The 23,032-nt window shown below is 48.7% G+C and overlaps 8 protein-coding genes across 17 annotated transcripts; 2 read left to right on the top strand and 6 right to left on the bottom strand.

Annotated features, from left to right (window-relative positions):
* On the bottom strand, positions 1 to 877 carry LOC9645009 (peroxisomal membrane protein 11A). The gene is made up of 2 exons (XM_002984702.2): positions 518 to 877; positions 1 to 445 (listed from the first exon to the last, which is right to left on the bottom strand). Exons 1-2 carry the CDS (start codon positions 860 to 862, stop codon positions 47 to 49), a joined length of 744 nt encoding a protein of 247 aa, XP_002984748.1. The 5' UTR covers positions 863 to 877; the 3' UTR covers positions 1 to 46.
* A 4,364-nt stretch (positions 878 to 5,241) lies between these two features.
* Positions 5,242 to 9,264, top strand: LOC9645008 (telomere repeat-binding protein 5). Of its 4 annotated transcripts, none has more exons than XM_024689995.1 (11): positions 5,242 to 5,769; positions 5,920 to 5,989; positions 6,065 to 6,185; positions 6,370 to 7,003; positions 7,236 to 7,370; positions 7,471 to 7,527; positions 7,588 to 7,667; positions 7,726 to 7,961; positions 8,021 to 8,470; positions 8,537 to 8,600; positions 8,664 to 9,264. In XM_024689995.1, exons 3-11 carry the CDS (start codon positions 6,096 to 6,098, stop codon positions 8,814 to 8,816), a joined length of 1,899 nt encoding a protein of 632 aa, XP_024545763.1. In that variant the 5' UTR covers positions 5,242 to 5,769; positions 5,920 to 5,989; positions 6,065 to 6,095; the 3' UTR covers positions 8,817 to 9,264. The 4 variants fall into 4 exon arrangements, with proteins under 4 accessions (XP_024545763.1, XP_024545764.1, XP_024545762.1 ...); XM_024689996.1 differs by having other exon boundaries at positions 5,920 to 6,185; positions 6,370 to 6,502; positions 6,574 to 7,003; XM_024689994.1 differs by having other exon boundaries at positions 5,920 to 6,185.
* A 386-nt stretch (positions 9,265 to 9,650) lies between these two features.
* LOC112351680 (serotransferrin-like) lies at positions 9,651 to 11,705 on the top strand. Of its 2 annotated transcripts, XM_024690008.1 has the most exons (5): positions 9,651 to 9,764; positions 10,133 to 10,274; positions 10,331 to 10,433; positions 10,503 to 10,817; positions 10,889 to 11,705. In XM_024690008.1, exons 2-5 carry the CDS (start codon positions 10,139 to 10,141, stop codon positions 11,589 to 11,591), a joined length of 1,257 nt encoding a protein of 418 aa, XP_024545776.1. In that variant the 5' UTR covers positions 9,651 to 9,764; positions 10,133 to 10,138; the 3' UTR covers positions 11,592 to 11,705. The 2 variants fall into 2 exon arrangements, with proteins under 2 accessions (XP_024545776.1, XP_024545775.1); XM_024690007.1 differs by lacking the exon at positions 9,651 to 9,764 and having other exon boundaries at positions 9,802 to 10,274.
* On the bottom strand, positions 11,670 to 13,188 carry LOC9645007 (protein DOG1-like 3). Its single transcript, XM_024690025.1, has 3 exons — positions 12,990 to 13,188; positions 12,801 to 12,926; positions 11,670 to 12,736 (listed from the first exon to the last, which is right to left on the bottom strand). The coding sequence occupies exon 3, from the start codon at positions 12,588 to 12,590 to the stop codon at positions 11,853 to 11,855; it is 738 nt and encodes a 245-aa protein (XP_024545793.1). The 5' UTR covers positions 12,591 to 12,736; positions 12,801 to 12,926; positions 12,990 to 13,188; the 3' UTR covers positions 11,670 to 11,852.
* A 53-nt stretch (positions 13,189 to 13,241) lies between these two features.
* LOC9645006 (plant UBX domain-containing protein 8) lies at positions 13,242 to 15,762 on the bottom strand. Its single transcript, XM_024689997.1, has 11 exons — positions 15,643 to 15,762; positions 15,510 to 15,571; positions 14,966 to 15,437; positions 14,836 to 14,907; positions 14,723 to 14,781; positions 14,441 to 14,672; positions 14,165 to 14,359; positions 13,946 to 14,077; positions 13,733 to 13,876; positions 13,600 to 13,656; positions 13,242 to 13,519 (listed from the first exon to the last, which is right to left on the bottom strand). Exons 1-11 carry the CDS (start codon positions 15,709 to 15,711, stop codon positions 13,412 to 13,414), a joined length of 1,602 nt encoding a protein of 533 aa, XP_024545765.1. The 5' UTR covers positions 15,712 to 15,762; the 3' UTR covers positions 13,242 to 13,411.
* Positions 15,763 to 15,791: 29 nt separating this feature from the next.
* Positions 15,792 to 16,963, bottom strand: LOC9645005. The gene is made up of 5 exons (XM_024690026.1): positions 16,550 to 16,963; positions 16,369 to 16,468; positions 16,197 to 16,308; positions 16,035 to 16,121; positions 15,792 to 15,975 (listed from the first exon to the last, which is right to left on the bottom strand). Exons 1-5 carry the CDS (start codon positions 16,845 to 16,847, stop codon positions 15,850 to 15,852), a joined length of 723 nt encoding a protein of 240 aa, XP_024545794.1. The 5' UTR covers positions 16,848 to 16,963; the 3' UTR covers positions 15,792 to 15,849.
* A 24-nt stretch (positions 16,964 to 16,987) lies between these two features.
* On the bottom strand, positions 16,988 to 18,695 carry LOC9648575 (UDP-N-acetylglucosamine--N-acetylmuramyl-(pentapeptide) pyrophosphoryl-undecaprenol N-acetylglucosamine transferase). 6 transcript variants are annotated; one of them, XM_024690003.1, is made up of 6 exons: positions 18,638 to 18,678; positions 18,506 to 18,568; positions 17,577 to 18,456; positions 17,413 to 17,521; positions 17,213 to 17,354; positions 16,988 to 17,161 (listed from the first exon to the last, which is right to left on the bottom strand). In XM_024690003.1, exons 2-6 carry the CDS (start codon positions 18,564 to 18,566, stop codon positions 17,049 to 17,051), a joined length of 1,305 nt encoding a protein of 434 aa, XP_024545771.1. In that variant the 5' UTR covers positions 18,567 to 18,568; positions 18,638 to 18,678; the 3' UTR covers positions 16,988 to 17,048. The 6 variants fall into 6 exon arrangements, with proteins under 6 accessions (XP_024545771.1, XP_024545770.1, XP_024545767.1 ...); XM_024690002.1 differs by having other exon boundaries at positions 18,506 to 18,591; positions 18,638 to 18,673; XM_024689999.1 differs by having other exon boundaries at positions 17,577 to 18,583; positions 18,638 to 18,695.
* Positions 18,696 to 18,697: 2 nt separating this feature from the next.
* Positions 18,698 to 21,606, bottom strand: LOC9648574. Its single transcript, XM_024689993.1, has 2 exons — positions 20,094 to 21,606; positions 18,698 to 19,687 (listed from the first exon to the last, which is right to left on the bottom strand). The coding sequence occupies exons 1-2, from the start codon at positions 21,120 to 21,122 to the stop codon at positions 18,761 to 18,763; spliced, it is 1,956 nt and encodes a 651-aa protein (XP_024545761.1). The 5' UTR covers positions 21,123 to 21,606; the 3' UTR covers positions 18,698 to 18,760.
* Between the last annotated feature and the right edge of the window lie 1,426 nt (positions 21,607 to 23,032).

Raw genomic sequence — 23,032 nt, 5'->3', positions numbered from 1 at the left:
GAGCCCTAAAAATGCAAGCTCTGTTATTAGGGTTCTAGCAAATTTATTAGCAGCTATTCCAGTTTTTGTGCGCGCTGATGGTCGCGGAGACGAGGCCGGCGGATGCGAGCAGCAATGGCGCCGAGAGCACCCCTCGCCCATCTCGAATGTCGCTGAGGGCAAGCAGGGAATCGGCGAAATCCTGGATCAGCGAGAGCGTCTTGAGGAACCTCTTGCTATGGAGCGATTGGATCTGCGACTTGAGAGAAACAATCTCTTCCCTGGAAGCAGCGTCTTCTCTCTTGTGGCGGCGATGAGCGTCGATCAGCGCCTTCTCCCTCGCGATCATGGCGGAGATTTCCTGGTACTTGAGGATCACGCTCCCAAAGTAGCCCACGAATTCCGTCCAGGCGCTGATCTTCTGGAGCTTCTTGGAGTGGTGCTTGTTGATCAGCCCGGTCTTAGCCTGCCAAGGAAGAAAAGGGAGAGAGAAACGAGAGAGTTTCTTCCATTCCAATCCTAGGAAATGCCAACTCACCAGCCAGACGAATTGCTCCACGAAGTAGTACAATCCCTCGCCGCCATAGGCGATGAGCTCCAGGATCCAGCGCTGGCGGTCCCTGTGCGGCGATTTGCTAGCCCTGAGGAGCGCATTCACGTCCTGGACGAATTTGCCCAGCCGGAATGCCTTGCGGCTTGTCCCAACGCTTGCCTCAAACAGGCGCAGCCGATCAAGAGCCCCATCAGGCAGCGGCGATGGCTGCGCGGCGACGGCAATCTTGGCGGCGTAGCGGGCGATCTTGAGCAGCTTGTCCACTCCATCCCTGCGCGCGAGGTAGGACTCCAAGTGCTCCAGGAATGGCCGCCCTTCTTCTTGTGCCATCAACCTAAAGCATATTCTTTTATACCTAAACCTTAGGTTTATGTTTCTTTATGGTCTTAACGTATACTTTCTTTATTCGAAATGCCAACTAATATATTATCCTCTGTGAAATTTTAGATGGAATCATTCTTGGGGAAGAACTTTATATGTATTAAATGGTATATTGCAAATTCAACAATATTAGTAAATTTTAATAAAACCTTTTGTGAAGATTCAAACATTATATTTTTTCTCTATAATTATTTTTATTTCATTTTAATATAATTTTATAATTAAGTTTCTGTTTCACTTATTATATAAAACAGAAAAATCAATTATTAAATAAACTAAAATATTATTAATTTATTTTAATAATCACATAAAACAATTTGACTCATTTTTCTTGTCAAAGCAATTGTTAACCATTTATTCTTTGCATGAGGTTCATAGTGATATACTTTTAATTTATATTCTAATTTATTTTTTAGTTTTTATTTTATCACTAAAGCATTTTCTTCTCCTATTTGTTTATTTTTATGTCATATTTCAACATTTTTATTTTTATATATAATAAGTCTTTACTTTATATAAAATATAATTTATTCATATTTAATATAAAAAAATCACTATTGAATTTGCTTAAACTTGCTATCTATAAAAGATTATAAATTCTTCTTTACAAAGAAGTTATTTGATAATTTAATTTATACTTCTTTCATTACTTCAAATGCTAGTATTTAATTTGAATCGCCAATTTTGGCAATTTAAATTAATCACTAATCTGATTTGAAACTAGTTTGTAATCGCAGCTGGAACATGTTTCATGTGATTACTTTGATGCGATTATCCACTTTCTTGGTCGCAAATCTAATTTTGATATATAATTTATTGTTATATTAATATTAATTCATAATAAATTAAAGAAAATAATGAATCATATATGAAGTAGATCATATTAAACTTTTTACTTTTAGACTCTTTCATTAAGATTCTCTAATATATAATTTAAGGTATTATTAATTTTAAATTAATTACATCATAGAAATATTTATGTATAATTCAGTGTGATTTTGTAATAATGTATCTCAAAATTAAAAAATTATCTACATTACAGCCTCTAATATTTTAATAAAATATTTTGAAGTTGCAAAAGAAACTTTATGATGGTTTTGAAGAAGATTTCATACTCAGAAATATATCAAATTTAATTTAATTTAAAATTTCTAGGTTAAAAAAAATAAAATTTATATGCTCACTAAAATTATTATTATTATTTATATAATATATCTACACACTCTAGGAATAGAATTTTTTTTATACATAATTTGCAAAATCTATTACCTTCACATTAGTGTATGATCTTACTATTTTATATAAGGTAAACTGGTTATCCAATCATACAACTGTTTGAAAATGATAATCTTTTTTATAAATTTACTATCCTAACTAATTTGATCTGATTATCCACCATTTTTACATTTAACTTACTACTTTTTATTATATTAGATAAAGCCAGTTTGTTCTCATTCTATACAATAGTAAATTTCTTGCTAAGAGCACAAACATCTTTAATGTTAGAGAAAGATAAATACAATTTTGAGTATCCCACATGATAGTTTTCGTGAAACATAATATTTTTCAAGTAATGTTTTAGAAAAACGTTGAGACAAGTCTAGTTTATATTTTAAATTCTTAATCCTATCTCAAACGTTTAGTTTTATAATGTCAAAATCTATACTATACTGCTGAATATTACATCCGTACCAGTAACTTCACTACAGCTTTGCTATCGTTTCCACATGCTTGACGTAGGGCATGCTGGGTAGACTTTGGGAACATTTGGCCGATACATTGCATAAATTGTGAAGCCCTCTTGTGAGTAGCTTTTTGTTGGAGTATAACACGAGATTTGGAGACACAAGCTTTCAAGGGTAATGATTTTGGCCAGAGATTGCAAGCATAGTTTTAACTTTTGACATCCTCTATTCTTACAAGCAGTAGAGGGAAATCTCCAGCACCCAATAATGCCAAGAACCGATTGGCTTTTCCCTTTTTCCTTTATTGGAAATTCTCCATTAATATCTGATATACACGTGGATATTGAGGGGTAGGTGGTGTGTTTGGACCACGAACGAAGAAGAGAGAAGAGGATGGATCCCCACTTTTTTAAGGCCTGACCTTTCATGGTGGCAGGCCGCCAGTGAGTGATGCTAGCATATTCTAAGCAACAACCATTTAATAATTTTAAATATCTAGAATACATATTAAATAGTCTACACATATATCCACAAGTGGACAAGCTTTCTCCTAAAGAGTGTAGGTAGAGGAGTGATCAAGCTCCAGAGACCATTATAAAAGTTGACAAAGCTGCCCTAGAGAGGAAAAGAGAATGCTTTGCTGACGTATGCGAGCAGGACTGGTATTGTTTCCTCCACGAGCGATTTCGTGTTCTGAATGGTGTGGATGTTTCCATAGTATAGTATTTTGTTGCGACGACATGGTTATTACTTTGGATCAAAGCTCCAATTGCGTGAGTGGTGTCTTCGATCGTCACGTAGCAGCGCTGCTGCGCGCTGGCCAGTTGACTGACCTGTTTGCTTGGCCGCTTGTTCATTACGTAACCAACAGGAGTCCATCGCACGCCATCGCCAGTTTCTTACAGCATTGTATGAATTAAAAAAAGAAACGGAAATATTTACAAGAAAAATATAAATTCAATACTTTTTTCTGGAATGTATAAATAAATTCAAAATTGGCAGTTATACTGGGTGCGTCTGGCCTGTGCTTGCCTTAAATCATGCTGGAAGAACCAAATTACCAAACCACCTCCTACAACAGGATAGTACAAAAAACGAACAGCACCAGCAACGCGTCAGCAATTTAGAATGTGTGCTTCTATTTTATTTATTCCTTTATTCTTAATATATTTATTTATTTTGAGGCGAGAGCTACGTTACACCAGGAACAAAACGTCCGCGGCTCGAATCGAAGCCCTGAGCGAGGAAAGCGAAGGGATTCACAGTCACACATTGTTTTCTCGAGGATCTGGATTCTCCCATTCTGTATAATAGCCTTTTAGGTTAAAGGGACATCGTCTTTCGCTGGCTGGCCTGGCCACAAATGTGGGCTGTCGTGTGTTGATTTTTTTTGTGTTTATGTCATTACCGATGATTCGATTCCCCGGTTCGTGGCATCTTGCTTGTGGCGCCATACAACCAACATGTGAGGTGCGATGGAATCTTTCTATAGTCAACTCCTTTGAATACGTTTGACTTCGAGGATTTCGCCTTGAGTTTTCGAGCAAGTTGATCGCGGTTTTGAGAGGAAAAATAGGAGAACTCTGTGCGGCTTGAGATATGGAGGAGATTGATTCTCGCTTCTTCTTCTTTGTCCCCACGCGACTGTCACGTTTTCGATGCCAAATCTCTCTCTTTGATCCCGACGAGACACTTGATTGAGATCTTGGAACAATCCATCCCGCGTTGTTCCTCCAAGCTTTCTCTAATATTTGCAAGAAAACAACCCTTTCAAGTTGAGGTGCGTAGTTGGGTGGCCACATGCCAGCCTCAATGCCGAGGCACTCGTTGTATAGTTTTGTATAAGCTATACAAAACCCAAAAAATATAATCAATCGCATTTTTTTTACTATCCAACAACTGGGTTATTGGAATCTGGAAAATCACACAATCAAGTAAGCTCTACACAATCGCTGCTCTTCTTAAATGGACGGTGATGGGTTTGTTTAGATCCAAAGCTCGGTTGCCAAGGTATGACCCAATCATGCTTGCCATGAATGGCCGGCCCTCCAAGAAACTGGCGATTAGAATGTTTCTTGAGGGGAAAAGAAAACAACGAGGGGAATCGGCCCGGAATCTAAAAGATTCCCCTGCCAATCCATCCGGCTCACACACAGACCGGGGGCGCCAGAGGATAGAGCGCGCGCATGGCCCCGTACGGCATTCTGGACTGCACGGATTATAACCCACTACGTAAAACACGCTGGCCAATGGGAAAAGTGGATGATGACCACGTTAAACGACACGCGCCATTGGGTCCGCTCGCCACGTAGGCGCGGACGTGGCAGATAAGGGACCGAAATCTCAAACCCAGGGGGTTTAAGATGCCCGAGCCTGTGTGCCGAGGCTGTGCCGGGCCTGTTTTGGGCCTGTGCCGGGGCTGCGCTAGCCTATCTGTTTAAAAGAGAGCTACACGTGGAATACGAGTGGGCATGGCGCTGCAATTGCTGGCCGCACGTTAGAGCACGCGGGGCCCGGACCGTCGGATGGTTGGGAATGGACGGCGGAGGATCGCCGTTGGGTTTGACGGAGGTTTATGCCGTAAATGACGGCCCGGTATTTGTAGTTGGAGGTAAAGATTAGTTTTTAACCGCGGGGTAAAAACACAACAAAGCCCTACAGAACACACAAGAAGAACACGCGTTGGGAAGACATAGAAAGATTTGGAGTGTGGTATTTTTTCGTGTAGAGAGGGAGAGAGAGGAAGGGAGCGTTTTGGGCGTTTGATCCGCCGCCAAGCGCCTCGAATGCGAGCTCTAGCGGGCGCGATCGTCCTCCGGCAGGGGGAATTTGTGGCGCTCGCGCCGGCCGCTTCGAGGGCGTGCCTGTGAGGAACGCGCGCTGGCCGCCACGGCGGCGCCGTGCTCCTCGAGGGATTGAGGCTTAGGTGCCGGGCGGGCGAGGAGATAGGGGTGGGAAATTCTTGGAAAGAAGTCAAGAAAGAAGGCAAAGATCCGTCGTCTTGGCGGCGAATTGGGGCATCCAGGGTAGATCTTGCGGCCTTGTTCCGGGGATCGATCTGCGGCGGTAGGGGCTATTGGGAAATCCGGGGCCTTCTTGCGGGGCGTGCGAGGAATTGGGGGCGAATTGGCCGCGTACGGTAGGGAATTATCGGCCTCCAAGAAGCGCATTGTAAGATCTCTTAGATCTCTTTTGATTCCTTGATGCTTGATCTCGTTGCTTGGGTCAGTTTAAAGAAATTTGCCTGTTCTTCTTCTTCTTACCGGATCTCTTCCCTTTTAAATTTTTTTTTCTTGGTTTTTACGAAACATTTTCTTGCAGATAAATCCTCGCCTTTAAATTTTTTAAAATTGCTCGAGGAAACCCTTTAGATCTGGGGTTTTTATATATGGTAAGGTTTTGGGCTTTAGCGAGGTTTTAGAGAGGTAGTAGGAGCTGACACTTGTGCGCCGTGCCTGGACGATAGATAAAAGCGCCTTAGTTCCGTCGCGCGGTGTATGTTTATGGGAGCTCGGCGAAGGATGGGATCGGGAGTCCCGGGGTACAGTGGACCAGCGCTTCCTCGTTCTACTCGTTCCTCTACTCGGGTGGGTTTTTAAAAGATTCTTCCTTTTTTTTCCTCTCTTTCTTTCGGTTTTGCTGCCCGTGTTGTGCTTCCTTGGCATGCATGCATGCATGCTGCGTGTTGGGGTTTTGGTTTTTTCTCTGTTTCGTCTTGTTCTCCATTGCTCGGGGTTCTTATCCGCGGCTGTGCCTTTTTTTTTGTTACAGGGTCGAGCTGGAGGATCCAGGAAAGTTGGTGTTCCTTTTGACTGGTTAGCCGAGGTTGCGGGGCTAGAGCTGTTACAGGGTAGCGAGGAGCAGAAGACTCAAAGGGAGGCGCTCAGGCAGCAAGTAAGCTCAGGTACTGGGGACGCTGCGGAAGCTGCTTCTAGCGTAGAAGATAAGTTTATTGTTAAAGACGGTCCAGTGCAGCCTCGGAAGCAGGAGGACGTTAAGTCTGATAACGAATCCGGAACGTCGTTCGCGCTAGTAGAATCGGACATCAGGAAGCTGCTCAACTTGCAGTGTCAGGTAAACCAGGCTTCTCACGAGGAGGAGATGAAAGGGAAGAATAAGGCTGAAGCAGCGGCGGCAGCGGCAGCAGCGGTAGCTCCGGTAGTTCCGGGCAATCCAGATGGCGTGGTAGTGACCGATAAGCCAGTGAGTCACGTGAGTGCTGAGACTGGAAATCAGGCAAAAGTGAAAGACGAGGAGTGCAGCTCGGAGTGCATCATGTCCGAGGAGGGTCTGGAAAAGCCACAGAAGAATAGCAGGCGTTCACGGAAGAGGAAGAACGTGTCCAGGTCTTCTGGCTGGGGAGGCAAGCGCAACAAGCACGACGAGTTTTCTTCGCCAACCTCAGGTATGCTTCTCTACTCTTGGCACGATTGAATTCTTTATCGTTTTCGGATCTAGTTTTTCCTTACGTTGGCAACCTGTGTGGAAGGACAAGGGTTGTTCGTGAGCTTTGCCTGTGTGCAAAGTGCTGGTTCGGACAATAACCCTTTGGAAAACAGGTTGGGTGGTGGTCAGTCCTGTGTGGGGATTCAGTGTTGTGGTTTGCTTTGGAAGTTCTGAGTTGGCCTGAATTTCAGATGATGGCACTCACTATAAAAGAACCGTGAAAGGAAAGAAACGGTTTAAGGGGGATGTCCCGTTCATCATGCCACATGATTTGGATGTTGACGGAGATTGTGAGCCTCCTGCAGCAGCTGCTAAACTTCGTAGAGGTAAACGTAGACCGCGGAAATGAGCGAGGGTGTGCTGGCTGCTTAGATTAGAATAGTTTCGTGAAGGTTTTGGATTCTAACGTCGTTGTTTTTTTTACAGCCAAAGCAGCCAGTGTAGCAACGCCACCAGGATCTCGAAAGACAGCTGACGGCCATGGTAAGGAAGCTTCGTCTGGCTTTGCGTTTTAATAACGTTTTCTCTTCTCTTTTTTCGCAGTCAAAGTTAGCGTCAAGTCGTTCACCATTCCAGAGCTCTATGTAGATATTCCAGAGTCGGCCACGGTTGGAACTTTGAAGGTAAGCCTTGTAGGTTACTGCATCCCAGCCGCTAATTTCCTTTCTGGTATAAATGTAGAGGGCTGTGATGGATGCAGCAATGAATTTACTTGGAGGCGGTTTAAGGGTCTGCGTTCTTGTCCAGGGTAGGAAGGTTCCCGACGAAGCCGCGACGTTATCTGAGATGGGAATCTCTCACGGCGGAAAGTCTGACTTGGGCTTTATGCTGGAGCCAACGTCCATTCCTTCCGCGTCAACTGAGCAGGACGATCCTCTCCTTGTCCTGTTACATGCGGCGAGTGAGCCGAATTCCAGGTATGAAAAACGTGTTTCTGGTTGTGTTGAATGAGTTTTTATATTTATTTGGCTTGCAGGTCAGCTTATGTTGTGGATGGCGCGTGGACTCGTCCATCAGCCGACAGTACACAGCAACAACAGCCAGATGCTACAGCAAATGTTTCAGTCCCGACGACTTCGCTGGGCCCTGCTCCTGAACAGCACAATGACGCGTCCGCTGTGCCAACGATGAAGCCAGAGGGAGATCTGGACGACCAGGCTAAGCAGAACGAGTCGGACTCGACCTCGACTTTATCTCAGGCCACCCCGTACAAGCCTCGGGTGCTCGACGCGAAGGCCATAATCCTCCACCCCGCGGTCGGAGTCGGGGTTGGAGTGGAGAATGGTGGTGCTCAGGGGCTGGCTCTTGTTCCCATGCGTCCAAAGAGCCACTCGCTGGAGATCCACAAGCGGCGCATAAGGAGGCCGTTTAGCGTTGGCGAGGTTGAATCCCTTGTCCAGGCCGTCGAGCAGCTTGGAACTGGAAGGTAACAAAGTTTTGTTTCTTGTTTTGTTGTTTCTCTTGACTTATCTCGTTGGTCTTTTCCTTCCAGGTGGCGTGATGTCAAACTCCAGGCTTTTGAGAACGCCAAGCACAGGACATACGTGGATCTTAAGGTCAGTGCTGTTGGATTTTCTTTTTGTTTTTTTTTCTTCCGTCTAACAGGCTTGTTGTTCCAGGACAAGTGGAAGACACTGGTCCACACTGCACAGATCGCTCCCCACCAGCGCCGGGGGGATCCGGTGCCTCAGGAGCTGCTGGATCGAGTGATCGCAGCCAACAATTACTGGGCGGCCCATCAGGCCAAGGAGCAGGCAGAACTAGAAGCTTAGTTCTCGCCGGGGCTTCGCGTGTATAGAAGACGAAGAAGAAGAAAGAAGAAGATCAACAGAGACAACGATGAAACAAACAACCATCCAACAAAAGAAGAACAATTCCATCCTTCCTTGTAAAGCGTACCTTCTCCTCCAAGTTCCCCGATCCTGTAACATTACTCCTCTCCACTCAAGATGATGATGAAACAAAGAAGGCGTACCACCGTCCAACAAAGATATGCGAGGCTTACGTTTCTAGCGAGCAAGCAAGCGATCAAGCGGCCTTCCATGGTTTTTAATTTGTAGAGGTCTGTTTTTCCATTCCATTGCCGCAGGTAACATCCACCATTGCTCTTCCTTTTTAGAGTTTCTTTCTTCTTTGCCTCTGACCTTTTTAGGAAGCTCCTTTGTACATCTTTACATATATTTGGTGAATCAGAAAATCTGTCGACAAAGTTTGATGAAACGTTGTCTCCTTGTTCTTCTAGAACGAAAATTATTTGCTTTTAAAACTATTCCTCGTAAAGATATTAAATTTTCAGATTCAACTTATTCAGATATTTAAATTCTTTTTCAAATTCTTTTTATCTTAAGTATTCAATCGCTAATATGCCTAGTGAATTAGGTTGCTTTGTCCTTTTGATGGAGAATTGAAACATATCTTACGTGCCAGCTGATGTGGCGGCCAACTCAGCTAGTTTCCTGCTCGCACCCGTGTCGCCCACATTGCGAGCGTACTTTTGCTTCGTGGTCACACGTCGCTGTGGATGCCGGCGCATATTCTGCCCGTAGGAGCACTTCATGTGACGAGGAACGCTCTGCTAGTCAAGGAGAGAGTGAAATATATAAAGTGAGTCACCTCACATATCATGTTACATAGCGACAAGCTCTCGCTCGCAGCTATAGAGCCTTTATAGCCCAGATACTAGATGATCAAGCCTTTCTGGAAGAACAAAGACGTCTCAGGTCAGTAATACCTCTCCTGCAAATGTAGCTTACAGGTCTTTGCGTTCCTCTGGTTTGAATCTTTGATCATGGGCTGTCTGTACGTTTTCTCTCTGCGAGGCTGTTAAAGAAGTGTCTGTTTCATGACCAAGAAGATTAGCAGTACCGAGGAGCGAGAGCATATCTATTACTTTAGCTCCCTCTCAGCCAATCAGGAAAAGAAAAGTGTCTGTGCCACTGCTGCGAGGCTGAGAACATTTCACGGCCTTATCGTCCTGCCTGGCTCTTCGGCGCCTCACAAGTTCTTTCTTGTTTTCCTTGCTCTTTCGTTGCGCGAGTGTTGATTGATCTCTCTCCCTGTTGATGGAAGCTTGGTAAAATTCTTACAGGGAAGAATGGAGCGGTCGTACCTGTGGTTGTTGCTGCTTTTGATCTGCGTTGCGCTCTTTGTGGTCAAGGTGGATTCACAGGGGCCAGCAGCAGCTCCTCCATCCGGGGACGATGATGACGACGACGATCCTTTCCAGGAAAGTAAGTTTCAGAGCCTTGGCTTAGAGATCTTAGCAGCACCTGTTCCTCTGCAACAGGTTGGGTGTGGTGCGTGGAAGACGAAGACGAGCTTGACTTGTGCAAGAGGATGAACACCATCCTTGACGGCATTGATCCTGAAAGAGAACACCAGCACAGCTGGTAAGATCTTTGTTTAGTCGCACAATTAAAAGAGGAGAAGCAACCAAACCTCATGTCTTCTGCTTGTAGCGTTGCTGGCGAAGGCGATGCCGAGAGCTGCATGAGGAAGATCGCGACTGGCGGCGCAAAGATTGGCATCTTTGACGGTGGCGAGATCCTCCAGGCATCCCAGCAGTATGGACTCCTCCCCATCCGGACTGAGGTAAATCAACTCGAGAGCAGCAGATACTACGGCGTTGGAATCGTGAAAGCCGACAGCTGCCCGAGGAAGCTATCAGATCTACGCGGCAAAAAGTCCTGCCACACCGGCTACGGAAGATCGGCAGGCTGGGTTCTCCCCGTCACATACTTCATCCACAACAAAATCATGCCTTTGGTCAGCAAGTAAGTCGAAGTAGAAGTAAAAGAAAAAGAAGAAAAAACCCACCTTGGCAAACTTTTTTGTGTTCTTGCAGGGATCCACAGATCACCAACGACATCGAGTCCGTGAGATCCTTCTTCTCCACATCGTGCGCTGCGAGCAACGATCCCAGGAAGAGCATTTGCAGCGGCTGTAAGATCAAGTCTGGATGCTCGGAGGACGACGACTACTACGACTACTCTGGAGCGTTCCGTTGCTTGGTGGAGGGCGGCGGAGACATCGCCTTCACGAAGCACACCATCCCGAGCCTCTATGCAAAGGGCGGCGACTTAGAACAAAACTGGACCAATCTCCAAGACACCGGATCTTACCAGCTCGTGTGCCCGACTCCACTCGATGGAAAGCCCTGCGCCAGCATCTCCAGCTACAGATCCTGCAACTTCGGCACCGCGCCCGGCCACACCATCATGGTGGCCGGGAACTTCTCCAAGAAAGAGATCCAGGAGTTCAACGACGTCATGGACAAGGCCAACAACAACGAGACATTCAAGAACCTCTTCAGCGGCGAGAACCTCCTGGCCAACGAGTTCGCCGCGGGCGCCTCCTCGTCCGTCGCCTCCAACAAGACCGCCGAGGATCTCCTCGGCAGCCTCTACAGCAACACGCTGGAGCTGCGCAGCATCAACGAGGCGGGGGATTCGGCGTCGGCGACCTCCGGCGCCGATCCTCCGCTGGCGCCGCGCCTCATCGCCGCCATTCTCCTCCTTGCCGCGACCGCTATCGCGCGATCGATCTAGCGATAAGAACCCTAAAAGAAAGTCTCGCATTTGGGGAAAAGGGACATTCTACGAATATTCGAAATTCAAATGCGACTGTAAAGAAAGTCTTAAATACCAAGAATATTCCAGGTACAAATGCGATAAAAGAGATCTAACACTCGCTGTTCTCATGATACTTCTTTGTTCTTTTTTCCCTTTCTCCATCGTATCGCCGCCACTCTCGCTTGGATCGACCCATCGGAGGCTCGATCGATCCACATTCCGCCGCCGCTGCTCGTCTCAATCGCCACTGCTGCCGTTCTTCACCGCCCCAATCTTCCGGAACGCCACCTGGAGCTGCGCCGCCGCCACCAGGTACTGAGCCGCCTGGACGGGAGTGAGCGTGTCCAGCATGTTGTGCAGCGTCTCCCTCCTCAAGTTATCCGCCTCCTCCAGCAGGCTCTCCAGATCCTTGAGCTTGGAGTCCACCGCCGCCTCCATCTTATCATCCTCGCTCGCGGCCAGCGTCTGCGTGATCCCCACAAACGGCTGGTCCGCCATCCCCTGCTGCAGCACCGCCATCCGGTGCGAGATGTCGTCCTCCTGCTTCTGGACCTTCACTTGCATCTCGTTGATCTTCTCGAGCTGCCGGGCCGAGAGCGAAGCCAGGCTCGGGCTGTCCACCCCGGAGAGGAGGTCCGAGAGCTCGGCCTCTACGAGCTGGCCGGCGAGCGCGTAGGCGAGCTGGAAAACCATCGTCGGCCGCCACCCCCCTGTCCACATGAAGGCCGTCTCGAGTGGAGTCTTCCAGGCCGGGGTCATGACTTGGAGGACGTTTTGCTTGGCGGCGTTGTCCTTGGCACCGTAGTAGTAGTCGTAGTGCATCTTGGCCTTGTCCACCAGAGCTTTGATCTCCGACTCGGACATGTTGCTGTTGAGAGCGCGCTCCAGTTCTTCCAGCTGCTGGAGCTGCGTGTTGGACCAATCGTCGTAGAAGTCCGTGTAGCGCTCATTGTGAGGACCCTTGAGGGGAGCCATGGCTTCCTTCTCCCCTCCTGTTCGATCCAAGGAAGCCCTTTGGTCTGGCTGGAATTCTCACCTCATGGCAGGCATCCTCTCCTTCTCCTTGTTCTTCTTCCTCTTCTTCGTGTTCTTCTTCGGCTTCTTCTTTGGCGCGGCTAACGCTGCGTGAAAACGAGACAAAGATCAGGGGATTTCGAGAAACTAACATCATGGAACTCCTCTGACCATTCCTGTTTCTTCTTGTTTTTCCAATCGCTGCGGCTAGAGGCAATCAGCGAGGCAATCCAGGAGAGCTCCCGAGAGGCATGCCATGTTTTCACCCTCCCCCTTCAATCACTTGACGCTCCCACACTGCTCAAATGTATCGAATCGACATCCAAACAGTAACTATATGGAAAAAGGGGGAAAACTCACCGCACGGATCGATTCACATCCAAATGCAAACCCGCGCGCGCCCCAGATTGATCGATTGCTCGAGAAGAAGAAGCGCGAGAATAAAAGCTCTCCCGATTCTCGCCCCTACCTCACCTCCATCGAATCGCGTCGCCCAGGCGGGAATGCAAAGATGAAATTCCGGGTGATCGATCGAGACCCGCCGCCCCCGCAGCCCGAGGAACCCTAGCCTAAGCAATGCACAAAGCACAAGATCACTCACACTCGGTTGTAAAATATTCGTAAAAAGGTGAGTTTTGGAGCTCGATGGAATATACCACGCCCAATATTCCCTCGTAGATACACACAAAAAATCGCTCGCGCCAAATCCCCGTCCAAAAAAAAAGAAGAGAAGCTCTTCCTCGCGATTTCTTTCTATTCTTTCGCGTTCTCTCATTCGCGCTTTAAATGGTTTCCAGGAACAGCGCTTCCTGCTTGCTCGTGAGGCCCAAGCTATCAAACGACGCAGCGTGGTCGTCACCAGTAAAAGCTCTTCGCGGATACTGTCTCACCTGAGAAAGAAATTTTTTCCAATCCATCCAGAATCGAATCAAAACCGAGGAGCGATTAAAAGATTTGGGAGGAAACATACCAGCCTATAGGTGCCAGGCTCCACTGCTCGGCTGAGGTCAATAAAATCGAAGAGATTCTGCGAGAGACACGTAAAAAGATATGAGATTGATGATATCTCGACATCTGTGTCAGTGCGGATGCACTTAGCTCACCTGGAGCTTGTCTGACTTTCTGAATCGGCGGCCGTGCCGGCTACCGTCTGGCAAGCGAACGAGAATCGTCACGGCTTGATCGTCCTCTTGCGTTGGCTCGGCTGGCAGCGACTCGGCCTTGGTCGCCAGCTTTCTCTCCAGCTCCTGTTCACATCACACACTCAGTTGCAAGGATACAAACAAGGAAAACGAGACAAAGGCGGGAGCGCTTACCGCTGCTGCCTCGGATCTGCGCTGCTCCTCCTGCCGCCGGAGCTTCTCCATCTCGCTCGCGGCCTCGGCGTCTTGCTTCGCTTTCACCTCTTTCTCTCTGTCGGCCGCTAGCGAGGCCAGGTATTCATCATCCTGGAATCATGGAGTGATAAAAAGGAAAAACTTCTTTCGTTTTCCCAGGGAAGGAAAAGTAGAAAAAACCACAGAAGATCAAAGTACCTGCTGCTCACGCAACAGCCGTTGCGCAACAACGGAGGGTGAAAGCGGCTGCTGGGGGCGAGAACTTGACACATCGGCGGCGCTAGCAGCAGCGAACTCAGGTGTTGGACGATACTGGATGTCGGGAAGTCCACCAAAAAACGCCGCCTCCAGCATCACTGCTTCGTCCTGCTCCTCCGAGGATATTCCTGCCCACTGAAGATTGCATGACAAGTCGAGAGCGTCAGCACTGAAAGTTGTTTTGTTGTTTTCTTTCTTTCTGCACAGATCCTCTACCTCGTCAGCGGGGATCACGTCGCCATTGGGCTGCGGCGCACTTGGACGATGCTCTTCGTCAGCACTTCGTGGCTGTCTCTCAAAAGCTTCCTCGGCAGCAGGCTCCTCCACTATTGGAACAACGCGCCTCTGTCTGCGTCTGAGTAAAGGCTGCTCGTCAGGAGTTTCCTCTGGCTCCTGGATGACGTTCCGTGTCGGGAAACTGCTTGGACCAGTACTTGGATTCTCTCCCCTGCAATAGAAACAATCACGTCTTGCAGAAATGGCAGCGATCAACCATACCTTGCTGTATCTTCCGGCTGCGAGAGTAAATCTCGAAACCTCTTCTCGTCCTCTGCAGTCTAAGGTAAAACGCTTCAACCATAAAACTCTTTACGAGAAAACTCCGAGTGTACCTTCAAGGATAGCGAAACCGCACGGGCAATGTCATCGTCTTCAGTACCCGGCACAGATTGACTTGCGGAATCCTGCAGAGCCCTGGAATAGTTAGAAAAGACCTTGAAAAACGAAAAGAAGAACACTTACAGCTCCTGTCTCGGGATCCATCTTTGACGCTTCAATGGCCGCTCTGACCATTTGCTCTTCCAGTTCGGGATCTTCCGCGGCACCGCGCTCTGGACTCCTCCGAGGATAAAAACCAGGAAAAGGTGGCACATCATCCTCCATACTAACGATCCCACCTCCAGGACCACGGGGCACATTCTCAAGTCCAGTAACCTCCTCAATGGAGAGATTCGGAGGTGGCGGCGGTGGAGCGGGATCCTGCCAATCAATCGGGACGTTCCTCACGTCTCTCGGATGAGAGACGAATGGAGGAACGATGTCGGGGACAATCCCTCTCCCACCAAAAAGACTTCCCAGAGGATCAAACGTTGGTCTGGGAAGAGGAACTTCCCAGGGCGGAAGTCCTAAACCTCTCGGCTGAGCCGCTGGAATAACCGGCTCGTCCTCGTCCATGTAATCCACTCTTTCGGGTTCCTCTGGCTGTGAAGGAGGCCTGCGAGGAAGAACAAGAGCAAACAAAAAAGGTAAGGAGAGATCGAAGCCACAATCTCGAGATTCTACGTACGCAGGGGTGTCCGGTTCGCCGAAGAACGCGTTCACAGCAGCATTAAGCTCGCCACGATTCTCCTGCGAGGATCCATCAGCTAAGAAATCCCGGGGCAAGACGATAATATCGTTTCCTCGCAAGAGAGCCCTACCTGGAGCATCCGGATTGCCACGGCGCGCGGAGCGCCTGTGATGCCGATGAAAGTATCTACGGAATCCATGGCGAGGGAAGAACACGCGATGCCGGGGCGCTCTCAAGCCTAAGTTAACCCTTGCAAGCTTTCGGAATCGAACCCGGATGAAAGAAGGAATATCCGGGCCTCAATCGGACGGCTCAGGATTGGAATACTTATATTAGGCTAATTATCTTCCAATGAGTGGTTTCGCGCGTTTAGGGTTCTTTGGAGGCGGTCGGGCCGCGGTGGAATCGCGCCTCGCCGGAAGAGCACCGCCAGCGCCTTGTTCTTCTGGCACATCGCGAAAACCTGCAAGAGAATTCGCGATCGCATTAGCGCCTAGCAATTTCGTCGATCGATCGCCTCACATCTGATGCTTCGATCTCCGCGATTCCTCGGCAGCTCCCGTCCAGGAGGCTGCAGTAGCGCGCGGCTTCGTCCTCGTCCTCGAAAACCTGGATGGATCATCGCTAGAATCGATCGCAATCCATGGACATTTTCGATGAAAATGAATGAAAGAGATCTCTTACCAGGACGCCCGGGCGAATGTCTTCCACTTGCATCCGAAACGAGATTCCACGTCTCCCGCGTGATCTATTGCCTCGCTTCGGGAAGAGCAAGCTCAATTCCTCCTCCACTTCACTGCCAATCACTCAATCGATCGATAGAGAACTAAATTCCTTTGGCAGCAAGAAATCCCACCTTCGTTCACGCCGAGTTCTCATGGTGATGAGCTGATTCTCCTCCTCCGCAAGAACATACACGGCCTTGGAATCGTCCCGCCATGGATTGGAATCCAAGACTATAAGAGAGACAAAAATATCAGAGACTAGATTCTCCTAGATCCACAAAGACGAATCCCACCAAAAGAGAAGGACTATACCATCGTAGCTCCCGGACTCGAGATTTTGCTCTAGCTTCCTTCTCTCATCGTATCCTCGCGATGATACCCGCTTGAGAAATCCATCGCAGGTGTCTGGAATCTCCTCTCGACCCTCTCCATTCCGATCGCGATCGCCCACACTGGCCCTGATCGATTGGCTGGTTCTTCGATCCAAGAACAAGGAGCTCCTGTGATGCCCTAGGCCTGATTTTTGTGAAGAAACTAGCCTCCCAGACCTGGGGAGCTGGATTGCTACAACAGTGCTGCGGAGAATCGCCACTCGCTGGAGATCGGCCATTGGAATCGCGATCGAGCTCGAGGGAAACGTGATCGAGCTCGCGAGGAATGGTAGAGCTGTACGTAGCCCAGACGTAGCGTGTCAAAGTGAGAAACGCACAGCGTAGAGATCTTTTGTCTACGTCTTTTGTACAAGGGATGGGAATCGACCACGCGACGTGGACTTTCAAATTTCAAAATTTTTAAATAATCGCGCCAAGAACTACGAATTCGTGTTGACGATGTCGAGGATTCTCTGGGCGATTCGCGCAGCGGCGTCTGGAATTGCTAGATCGAGTGCTTTCATTGCCATCTTGTCTAGGCGTTGCCGATCACCTGGAGGAAAATCCAAATAGGAACTGGCAAACGATTTTGATCGAAGTTTACCCAGAAGCTCGTCGATCGCATCGGCCAGAATTCGTGGCGAGGATTGCAAGGAACTGTCCGCTAAAACTCTCGCCACGCCCGCTTCCTCCAAGCTCCTCGCGTTTTTCGTTTGGTGGTCGTCGGTCACGTTTGGAGATGGAATCTGCGAGAAAGCAAAACAGCACTTTTACTGTCAGAAAAGATTTTGAAAGACTACTTACAAGAATCGATGGTTTGCCAGCAACCAAGATCTCGCTGCAAGTTATCGCGCCAGCGCGAGCCACCACGAGATCTGCTGCTGCATACGCTGTTTCCATGGATTCTATAAACCTGAAACCAAGAAAAACATTAGAGATGGAGAGGCAAGAACTTTCTACAAACTTACCCGTGGATTGCCAGTCGAGAATGCCCCGAGCCGACACTTTCCAAAACCTGCTTGTAGTACTGCGATCCAGTTTGCCAGATGATGTAACGTCGACAATTCCTTCCAAGGCTCTCCAAAACGAAACTGGACAAGGCCATGTTGACGGACTTAGCACCGAGAGATCCACCCAGCACAAGCACCACTTCTTTCTTCGTCGCACAGCTCTCATCCTCCGGGAAGAACAATCTCCTCGCCACCAGCGAAGAAACGTACCGGTTGAATCCCAGTCTCGTGGGATTGCCACTGACCAAGCACCGGTCCCGAGAGAAGTGAGCCGCGGCTCCAGCGAAAGCCACAAACACCACCCTCGCAAATCGTCCCAAGATCTTGTTCGTGAGCCCCGGCTGAGAGTTTTGTTCCTGGAGAACGAGTGGAATTCTTCGCAGCGCCGCCGCCAAGCACAGAGGCCCGGACACATAGCCGCCAGTTCCTACCACCACGTCCGGCTTAAACTTGGAAAGGATCCGCCAGCAAGCGATGATAGACACCAAGAGCTTGAAAGGCAGCCAAAAGTTCTCTGGAGATAGAACTGGCCTCTTCAATCCAGTCGCTGGAATGTCCCTGATGATATATCCTGCTCGTGGCACTGCCCGCCATTCCATCCTGTCCTTGGTCCCCACGAATTCGATCTCCACGCTGGGCTGGAGCTCCTGGATTGCCTGCGCGATGCTAATCGCAGGATAGACATGGCCGCCAGTGCCCCCGGCCGCAAACAAGATCCTCCTGTGAGCTACTTCCACCGATCCATGCCCAGTCTTGGAAGCCTCTGTGTGGAAATCCGATATTAGGGACCCATTGCCCACGGCCATGGCGCTCCATCGCGAAAATCTGTGCTGGAGAGCTGGAAAACGCAAGAAAAGCAGCTCTAGCACAAGAATCTTGCGCAATACCTGTAGCATCGCGGCCGCATTGCTGGAAGCTCCCAAAGAAATACGCATGGCGGAGCTCCATTCCTGCGAGATCACGCCCTGGATCACTAGAAAAGAGCGTCTGCCGATGAAATCGAAGCTCCATCGACTTACATGGATCTCTGGGCGCTCCATTGCCGCTCGCTATAGTAGCTACAAAGCCCTAGAAAAATCTTTACATAGAAAGTATGATATCACATTTTACTTTGGTTATGGTTGCTCTCTCGATCGATCGACTTAGCGCTTCCATTGCCTGCGCTGTTGCTGGTTTCGCTGCGAGATCTTGTACATCTCACTCTCACTCGCAGTCTCCCACTCCGATTCATCGCCACTCTCATCGCCGCTGCTTTGTTCTTCATCCTCCTCTCTCTCGTTCGATCTTTCTTCTTCTTCTTCTTCTTCATCCTCTTCCTCCAGCGGCTGGAACTCCATCTCGCTCTTCCTGGCGGCCTCGCGAAACAGCCAAGTTCTTTGCATTTGCTTCCTCACGAGCTTTGCGACGTAGAAGTTGACACCACTTTGATTCCCACCACTGCTACTCCGGCTTCCACTCTCGTCCCAGCCATCCGAGGACGCCGAGCACGACGAGATCGAGGAGCTCGAGCAGCCGAAAACCAGAGCGTCGAGCAAGCTCTCTTTCGCCAGCCCCATCATATCGTACGCCTGCGCTCGCCTCCACAGGCTGCTCGTCATTCCGTGCCTCCTCCTCTTGCCTCTACACAAGCTGAGCGCTCGAGTGGTGTCGCTCACTGCTCGCTCGGCATCGCCCATGAGAAGATAGCACTGCGCTCGATTGTTTAGAATCACCACCCTGTCCTTCTTCGCCTTGATCGGGCAGACTTCGAGAGCTTCGCTATACTTTGCAGTCGCGCCACGGACGTCGCCAGCCGAGAAGCGAGCGTTTCCCTCCAGCCGGAGGACCAGCGCTGCTGCTTGAGTGATTTTGATGTCCTCCCGTGCCAGGTGCCTCTCGAGCTTGATTCGCTTCTTCAGCCTCGCGACGTCTTCAATGGCGGCGAGGACGTTCTCGTCCGCCTCCAGGAGCTCGTCCTGTTTTTGATGCGAGAGGAGCACGTCCATGATTGATTCTCCGGGTTTTTTCTGCTCGCCGAGACTTGAGAGCTCGACCAAGTCGGCCAAAGCCACCACTGCCTTGCTATAAACCTGGAAAAAACATTGCAAATAAATGCTGAGCTCTTCCAAAGTAGAAAACAGAGTCCATCCACAAAGAAAAAGCCAGAGAATGCAAAATCTAGTCCTTTATCAGCTTTTGATAAAAAGAAAGAAGTAAACGAATTCAATCCATACTATGCATGGAAGTATATCTCCTTGGAACAAAGAAAAAAATAAACTTTCAATGCTATGTAAAGCAAAAAGATCAACTTTTGAAGAAAGAAGCGAAGAATTCAATCGAATGACGACATAAGCGAACGAATTCAATCCATACTATATGCATGAAAGCATAAAGAAAGCTATGAATCCAAGGCAAGCCACAGAAGCAAACAATATACAATCAATGCCAAGATAGAAGAAAATTTTAAAAGGCAAGCAAAGAAAAACAAAAAAATACCTTTGATCTGGAGTTTGGATCCTGAAGCAGCCACAGCAAACAATCCACCGCCATAAACTGCCAATCATCCGAAGATCTAGCCACATTGCACAGCGCCTCCACAATGGAGCCGCAGCTCGCGATCGCGATTCTGCCAAGCTTGTGGTAGCAGATCGTCCTCAGCAATCCAAGCCCCGCCGGCGAGCTCCCATTCACGAGGCCGCCCCACATCCCCGGAAGATCCACCAAGAACTCCGGCCGGCAGATCGCCAGCAAGAATTCCTCGCGCAGCGCGAAGCAATTCACTACCTGGAGTGACCAGCATTGGAGCTGGCTCGCCCATTCCTCCGCCTTGCGCTCCACACCCTCGCCTGAGCTCCCCCTCGCCAAGAGTTCCTTGTGATACCCTAATTGCCGATCAACGGTCTTCCCCACAAACTGCTCGTACACCAATCCAGTGCCGCCACGTGCCACGGCCATGGCCAGCCGCAGTACGCCGCCCGCGGACACCGCCGGGAACGTGGAGTCATAGCTGGCGAGGTGGCTGAGGCACCGCACGGCGACGCGCTGCTCGACCCACGTCAGCGCTCCCGTGGCGAGCTCGGCCAGCGCTGGTACCGCGCGGTACCGCACGGCATAGGCGGCGTACCGCTCAACGTTCATGGTGTAGGAGCCGAGGATGTGGGCGGCGTAGTATGGGACAAACACATTCTCGCCCTGGGAGAGCCACACTGGATCGCGGAGGCCTTTGTAGATGAGATGGATCATCGATTCGAGGACGCCCAGCTGCACGAACAGGGGATCGTCGGGATGCGCCATGGCGGTGCTCCAGAGGCCGCGGATGATGGAGAGCTGCTGCTTGGAGCTCGCGGCGATGGCGTCGGCCGAGGAGGAGGAGGGCGAGGAGGATGGGAGCTCTTTGAAGAGCTCGGAGAAGAAGGAGGCCTGGCGCGCGTAGATATCCGGCGGGGAGAACTTGATAGCGCAGAGGAAGCAGTCGGGATAGGAGCAAGAGGAGGAGCGCGGCGATTTGGGCGATGGCCTGGTCATCTGGCCGATCGAATCCTCTCTTGGGTGGTAGAGAAATCGTGGAATTCGTGGAATTCGTGGCTCCGCAAGGAAGAATCGTTGTTCTAGAGCAAACAAACAGGGGAACTTACGCGATGATCTTCACGGAAGAGAGGAAGAAGAAGAAGGGAACACTCTGTGTTTCGATCCTTTCGAGCGATGGATGGATGGAACGAATGAATGCATCAGCGCTGCTCCAGCGACTGGAATTCATTGCGTCCAAATCGTCGCCGTCTTGGAGAGCGATGAAAGCGGCCTGTGTTGCTCTCCCATTTCGCCCCCTAGCTGTTCTTGGTTCTTGGTTGCTGCCACTCGAGTAAATGCCACAGGACACACGCTAATCTCTCTCGAGAAGAGAGAAAACAATTCCCAGGCTTTGGCATTTGGAGCTAAGCTAATTTGCGTGTACAGTGCTGTGCAGTGCGACAGTGCGCGCGCGGCAGCCATCGCTATCCAATGGCTGTACACTCCTTTTTTCTTACCGGAGACACAGAGACTGAAAGTAAAAAACACTAGATAAAAGATTAGATAACCTTCACTTGGAATTTGCCAGGAGCTTTGGATTGGCTGCAAATGCCTTGTGTGGGCATTTGGGATCCTCGTCCAATGGGAGCCACTGACGGCTAGATTTGCAATCCCGCTTGGCAGTACTGGCGCCAACACCGTTAGATGCGAATATTCCTTGCATGGCGCAAAGGTTGGCGTGGGAAGAGCGCAAAGAAAAAGAGAATTTGGCAGCTTTGCCGTGGGAGATTTGCGATCGTCCTCTGAGAAACCACCCCAGGGATGATGATGATACAAAGAATTTCTTATTCTTTTGCAGGAGTGGTACAATGATGCTCTGTAATGAGACAACAAGGCAAGAGAAATATCTATAACTTGAAGATCATGGCTCCTTCTAAAAATGCTAAGGTATTTTTCCTCCACAACTTCGATTTGAGGCATTGTCTGTTGGTATTGTTGGCCCGACACATCCAAAACATCCAAACTTTATCAAAGTTCATTACTGTAGTATGAAATTTTCTATCACGATCATGCTTGAATCGCAAGGGATTCCCATTAGTTTTGTTTTCCTTGTCACTTTGATTCACAGCAAGCCATGTTGTCCCAAATCTTTGTTAAGTTTTTGTTTACAAATCTCTAGCTATCGATCTCTTCTGGCTTGGATCGGTTTGCATCAACATCGCAGAGTCAACTGGAGAGTTCTTGTTTGGTGTTCTTCCGTTTTCCATCTCCGTTTCACTCTTTAAAGAGGTTTCGCTTCTGTCGGCGTACATACGGCATACGGGAGATCCACCAGCTACGTGCCCGCTTTCCTACGTACCAGTACATATCACGTATCCTCCTCCCCAATGATATTCGGTTTTAATGCTTTTGAATCTACCAGTACGATGGTGAGAATAAGTTTCACTTTCAAATGTTTTGTTCCATCTCTAGGGAACCTTGGGTTATTCGTTTTAACTTTGAAGTGTTGCACGCAAAGCCACTTGCTCCGTAAGATTTTTCTGTCGACGAGAGACAACAACTTCCAGAGAAACACTTCAAATAAACTGCAAATTTCCTGTTAATTTCCTGTAGGGTCTTGTGCAAATATTCATTTTGAATGCTGGTAAAAACTTTAATATAATACATATTTATGTATGCAAATCTTGGTTTTCTTTTGAAATAAACTTGAAAAAGTATATTATTCATGAGAATGGAATAATGGTGTTATTTGTGATTCCTTATAAGATCTATAGAATTTACTCTTTTTCCTTCCATCTAAGATGCTGACAAACATTGCCGGAAGGAAACTCTTGCCAGTGGGAAAAATGTTTAGGATGACATCACTTTTTTCTGTTAAATTTAATTGAAGCGTTCTTTGATCAGATCCTGTGCTCCGATGGATGCAG

The sequence above is a fragment of the Selaginella moellendorffii genome, unplaced genomic scaffold (genome assembly GCF_000143415.4).
Source record: "Selaginella moellendorffii unplaced genomic scaffold, v1.0 SELMOscaffold_64, whole genome shotgun sequence".
NCBI classification, from domain to species: Eukaryota; Viridiplantae; Streptophyta; class Lycopodiopsida; order Selaginellales; family Selaginellaceae; genus Selaginella; species Selaginella moellendorffii.
The sequence above is the reverse complement of the archived record's forward strand: the minus strand, read 5'-3'. Positions and strand labels throughout refer to the sequence as shown.

Coding starts and splice junctions, on each gene's coding strand:
- LOC9645009 (XM_002984702.2), bottom strand. CDS start 862: ATGGCACAAGAAGAAGGGCGGCCATTCCTGGAGCACTTGGAGTCCTAC. Junction 446..517: donor TGGAGCAATTCGTCTGGCTG/GTGAGTTGGCAT, acceptor CTTCCTTGGCAG/GCTAAGACCGGGCTGATCAA.
- LOC9645008 (XM_024689995.1), top strand. CDS start 6,096: ATGTTTATGGGAGCTCGGCGAAGGATGGGATCGGGAGTCCCGGGGTAC. Junction 6,186..6,369: donor CTACTCGTTCCTCTACTCGG/GTGGGTTTTTAA, acceptor TTTTTGTTACAG/GGTCGAGCTGGAGGATCCAG. Junction 7,371..7,470: donor AGCTGCTAAACTTCGTAGAG/GTAAACGTAGAC, acceptor TTTTTTTTACAG/CCAAAGCAGCCAGTGTAGCA.
- LOC112351680 (XM_024690008.1), top strand. CDS start 10,139: ATGGAGCGGTCGTACCTGTGGTTGTTGCTGCTTTTGATCTGCGTTGCG. Junction 10,434..10,502: donor AGAGAACACCAGCACAGCTG/GTAAGATCTTTG, acceptor TTCTGCTTGTAG/CGTTGCTGGCGAAGGCGATG. Junction 10,818..10,888: donor ATCATGCCTTTGGTCAGCAA/GTAAGTCGAAGT, acceptor GTGTTCTTGCAG/GGATCCACAGATCACCAACG.
- LOC9645007 (XM_024690025.1), bottom strand. CDS start 12,590: ATGGCTCCCCTCAAGGGTCCTCACAATGAGCGCTACACGGACTTCTAC.
- LOC9645006 (XM_024689997.1), bottom strand. CDS start 15,711: ATGGATTCCGTAGATACTTTCATCGGCATCACAGGCGCTCCGCGCGCC. Junction 15,438..15,509: donor GGCGAACCGGACACCCCTGC/GTACGTAGAATC, acceptor TCTTCCTCGCAG/GCCTCCTTCACAGCCAGAGG. Junction 13,657..13,732: donor GAAAGTCAGACAAGCTCCAG/GTGAGCTAAGTG, acceptor TGTCTCTCGCAG/AATCTCTTCGATTTTATTGA.
- LOC9645005 (XM_024690026.1), bottom strand. CDS start 16,847: ATGGCCGATCTCCAGCGAGTGGCGATTCTCCGCAGCACTGTTGTAGCA. Junction 16,469..16,549: donor CGAGTCCGGGAGCTACGATG/GTATAGTCCTTC, acceptor TCTCTCTTATAG/TCTTGGATTCCAATCCATGG. Junction 15,976..16,034: donor CGGAGATCGAAGCATCAGAT/GTGAGGCGATCG, acceptor ATTCTCTTGCAG/GTTTTCGCGATGTGCCAGAA.
- LOC9648575 (XM_002984698.2), bottom strand. CDS start 18,658: ATGGAGCGCCCAGAGATCCATGTAAGTCGATGGAGCTTCGATTTCATC. Junction 17,355..17,412: donor CTGGCAAACCATCGATTCTT/GTAAGTAGTCTT, acceptor GCTTTCTCGCAG/ATTCCATCTCCAAACGTGAC. Junction 17,162..17,212: donor TGCGATCGACGAGCTTCTGG/GTAAACTTCGAT, acceptor ATTTTCCTCCAG/GTGATCGGCAACGCCTAGAC.
- LOC9648574 (XM_024689993.1), bottom strand. CDS start 21,122: ATGACCAGGCCATCGCCCAAATCGCCGCGCTCCTCCTCTTGCTCCTAT. Junction 19,688..20,093: donor ATCCAAACTCCAGATCAAAG/GTATTTTTTTGT, acceptor TGTTTTTTCCAG/GTTTATAGCAAGGCAGTGGT.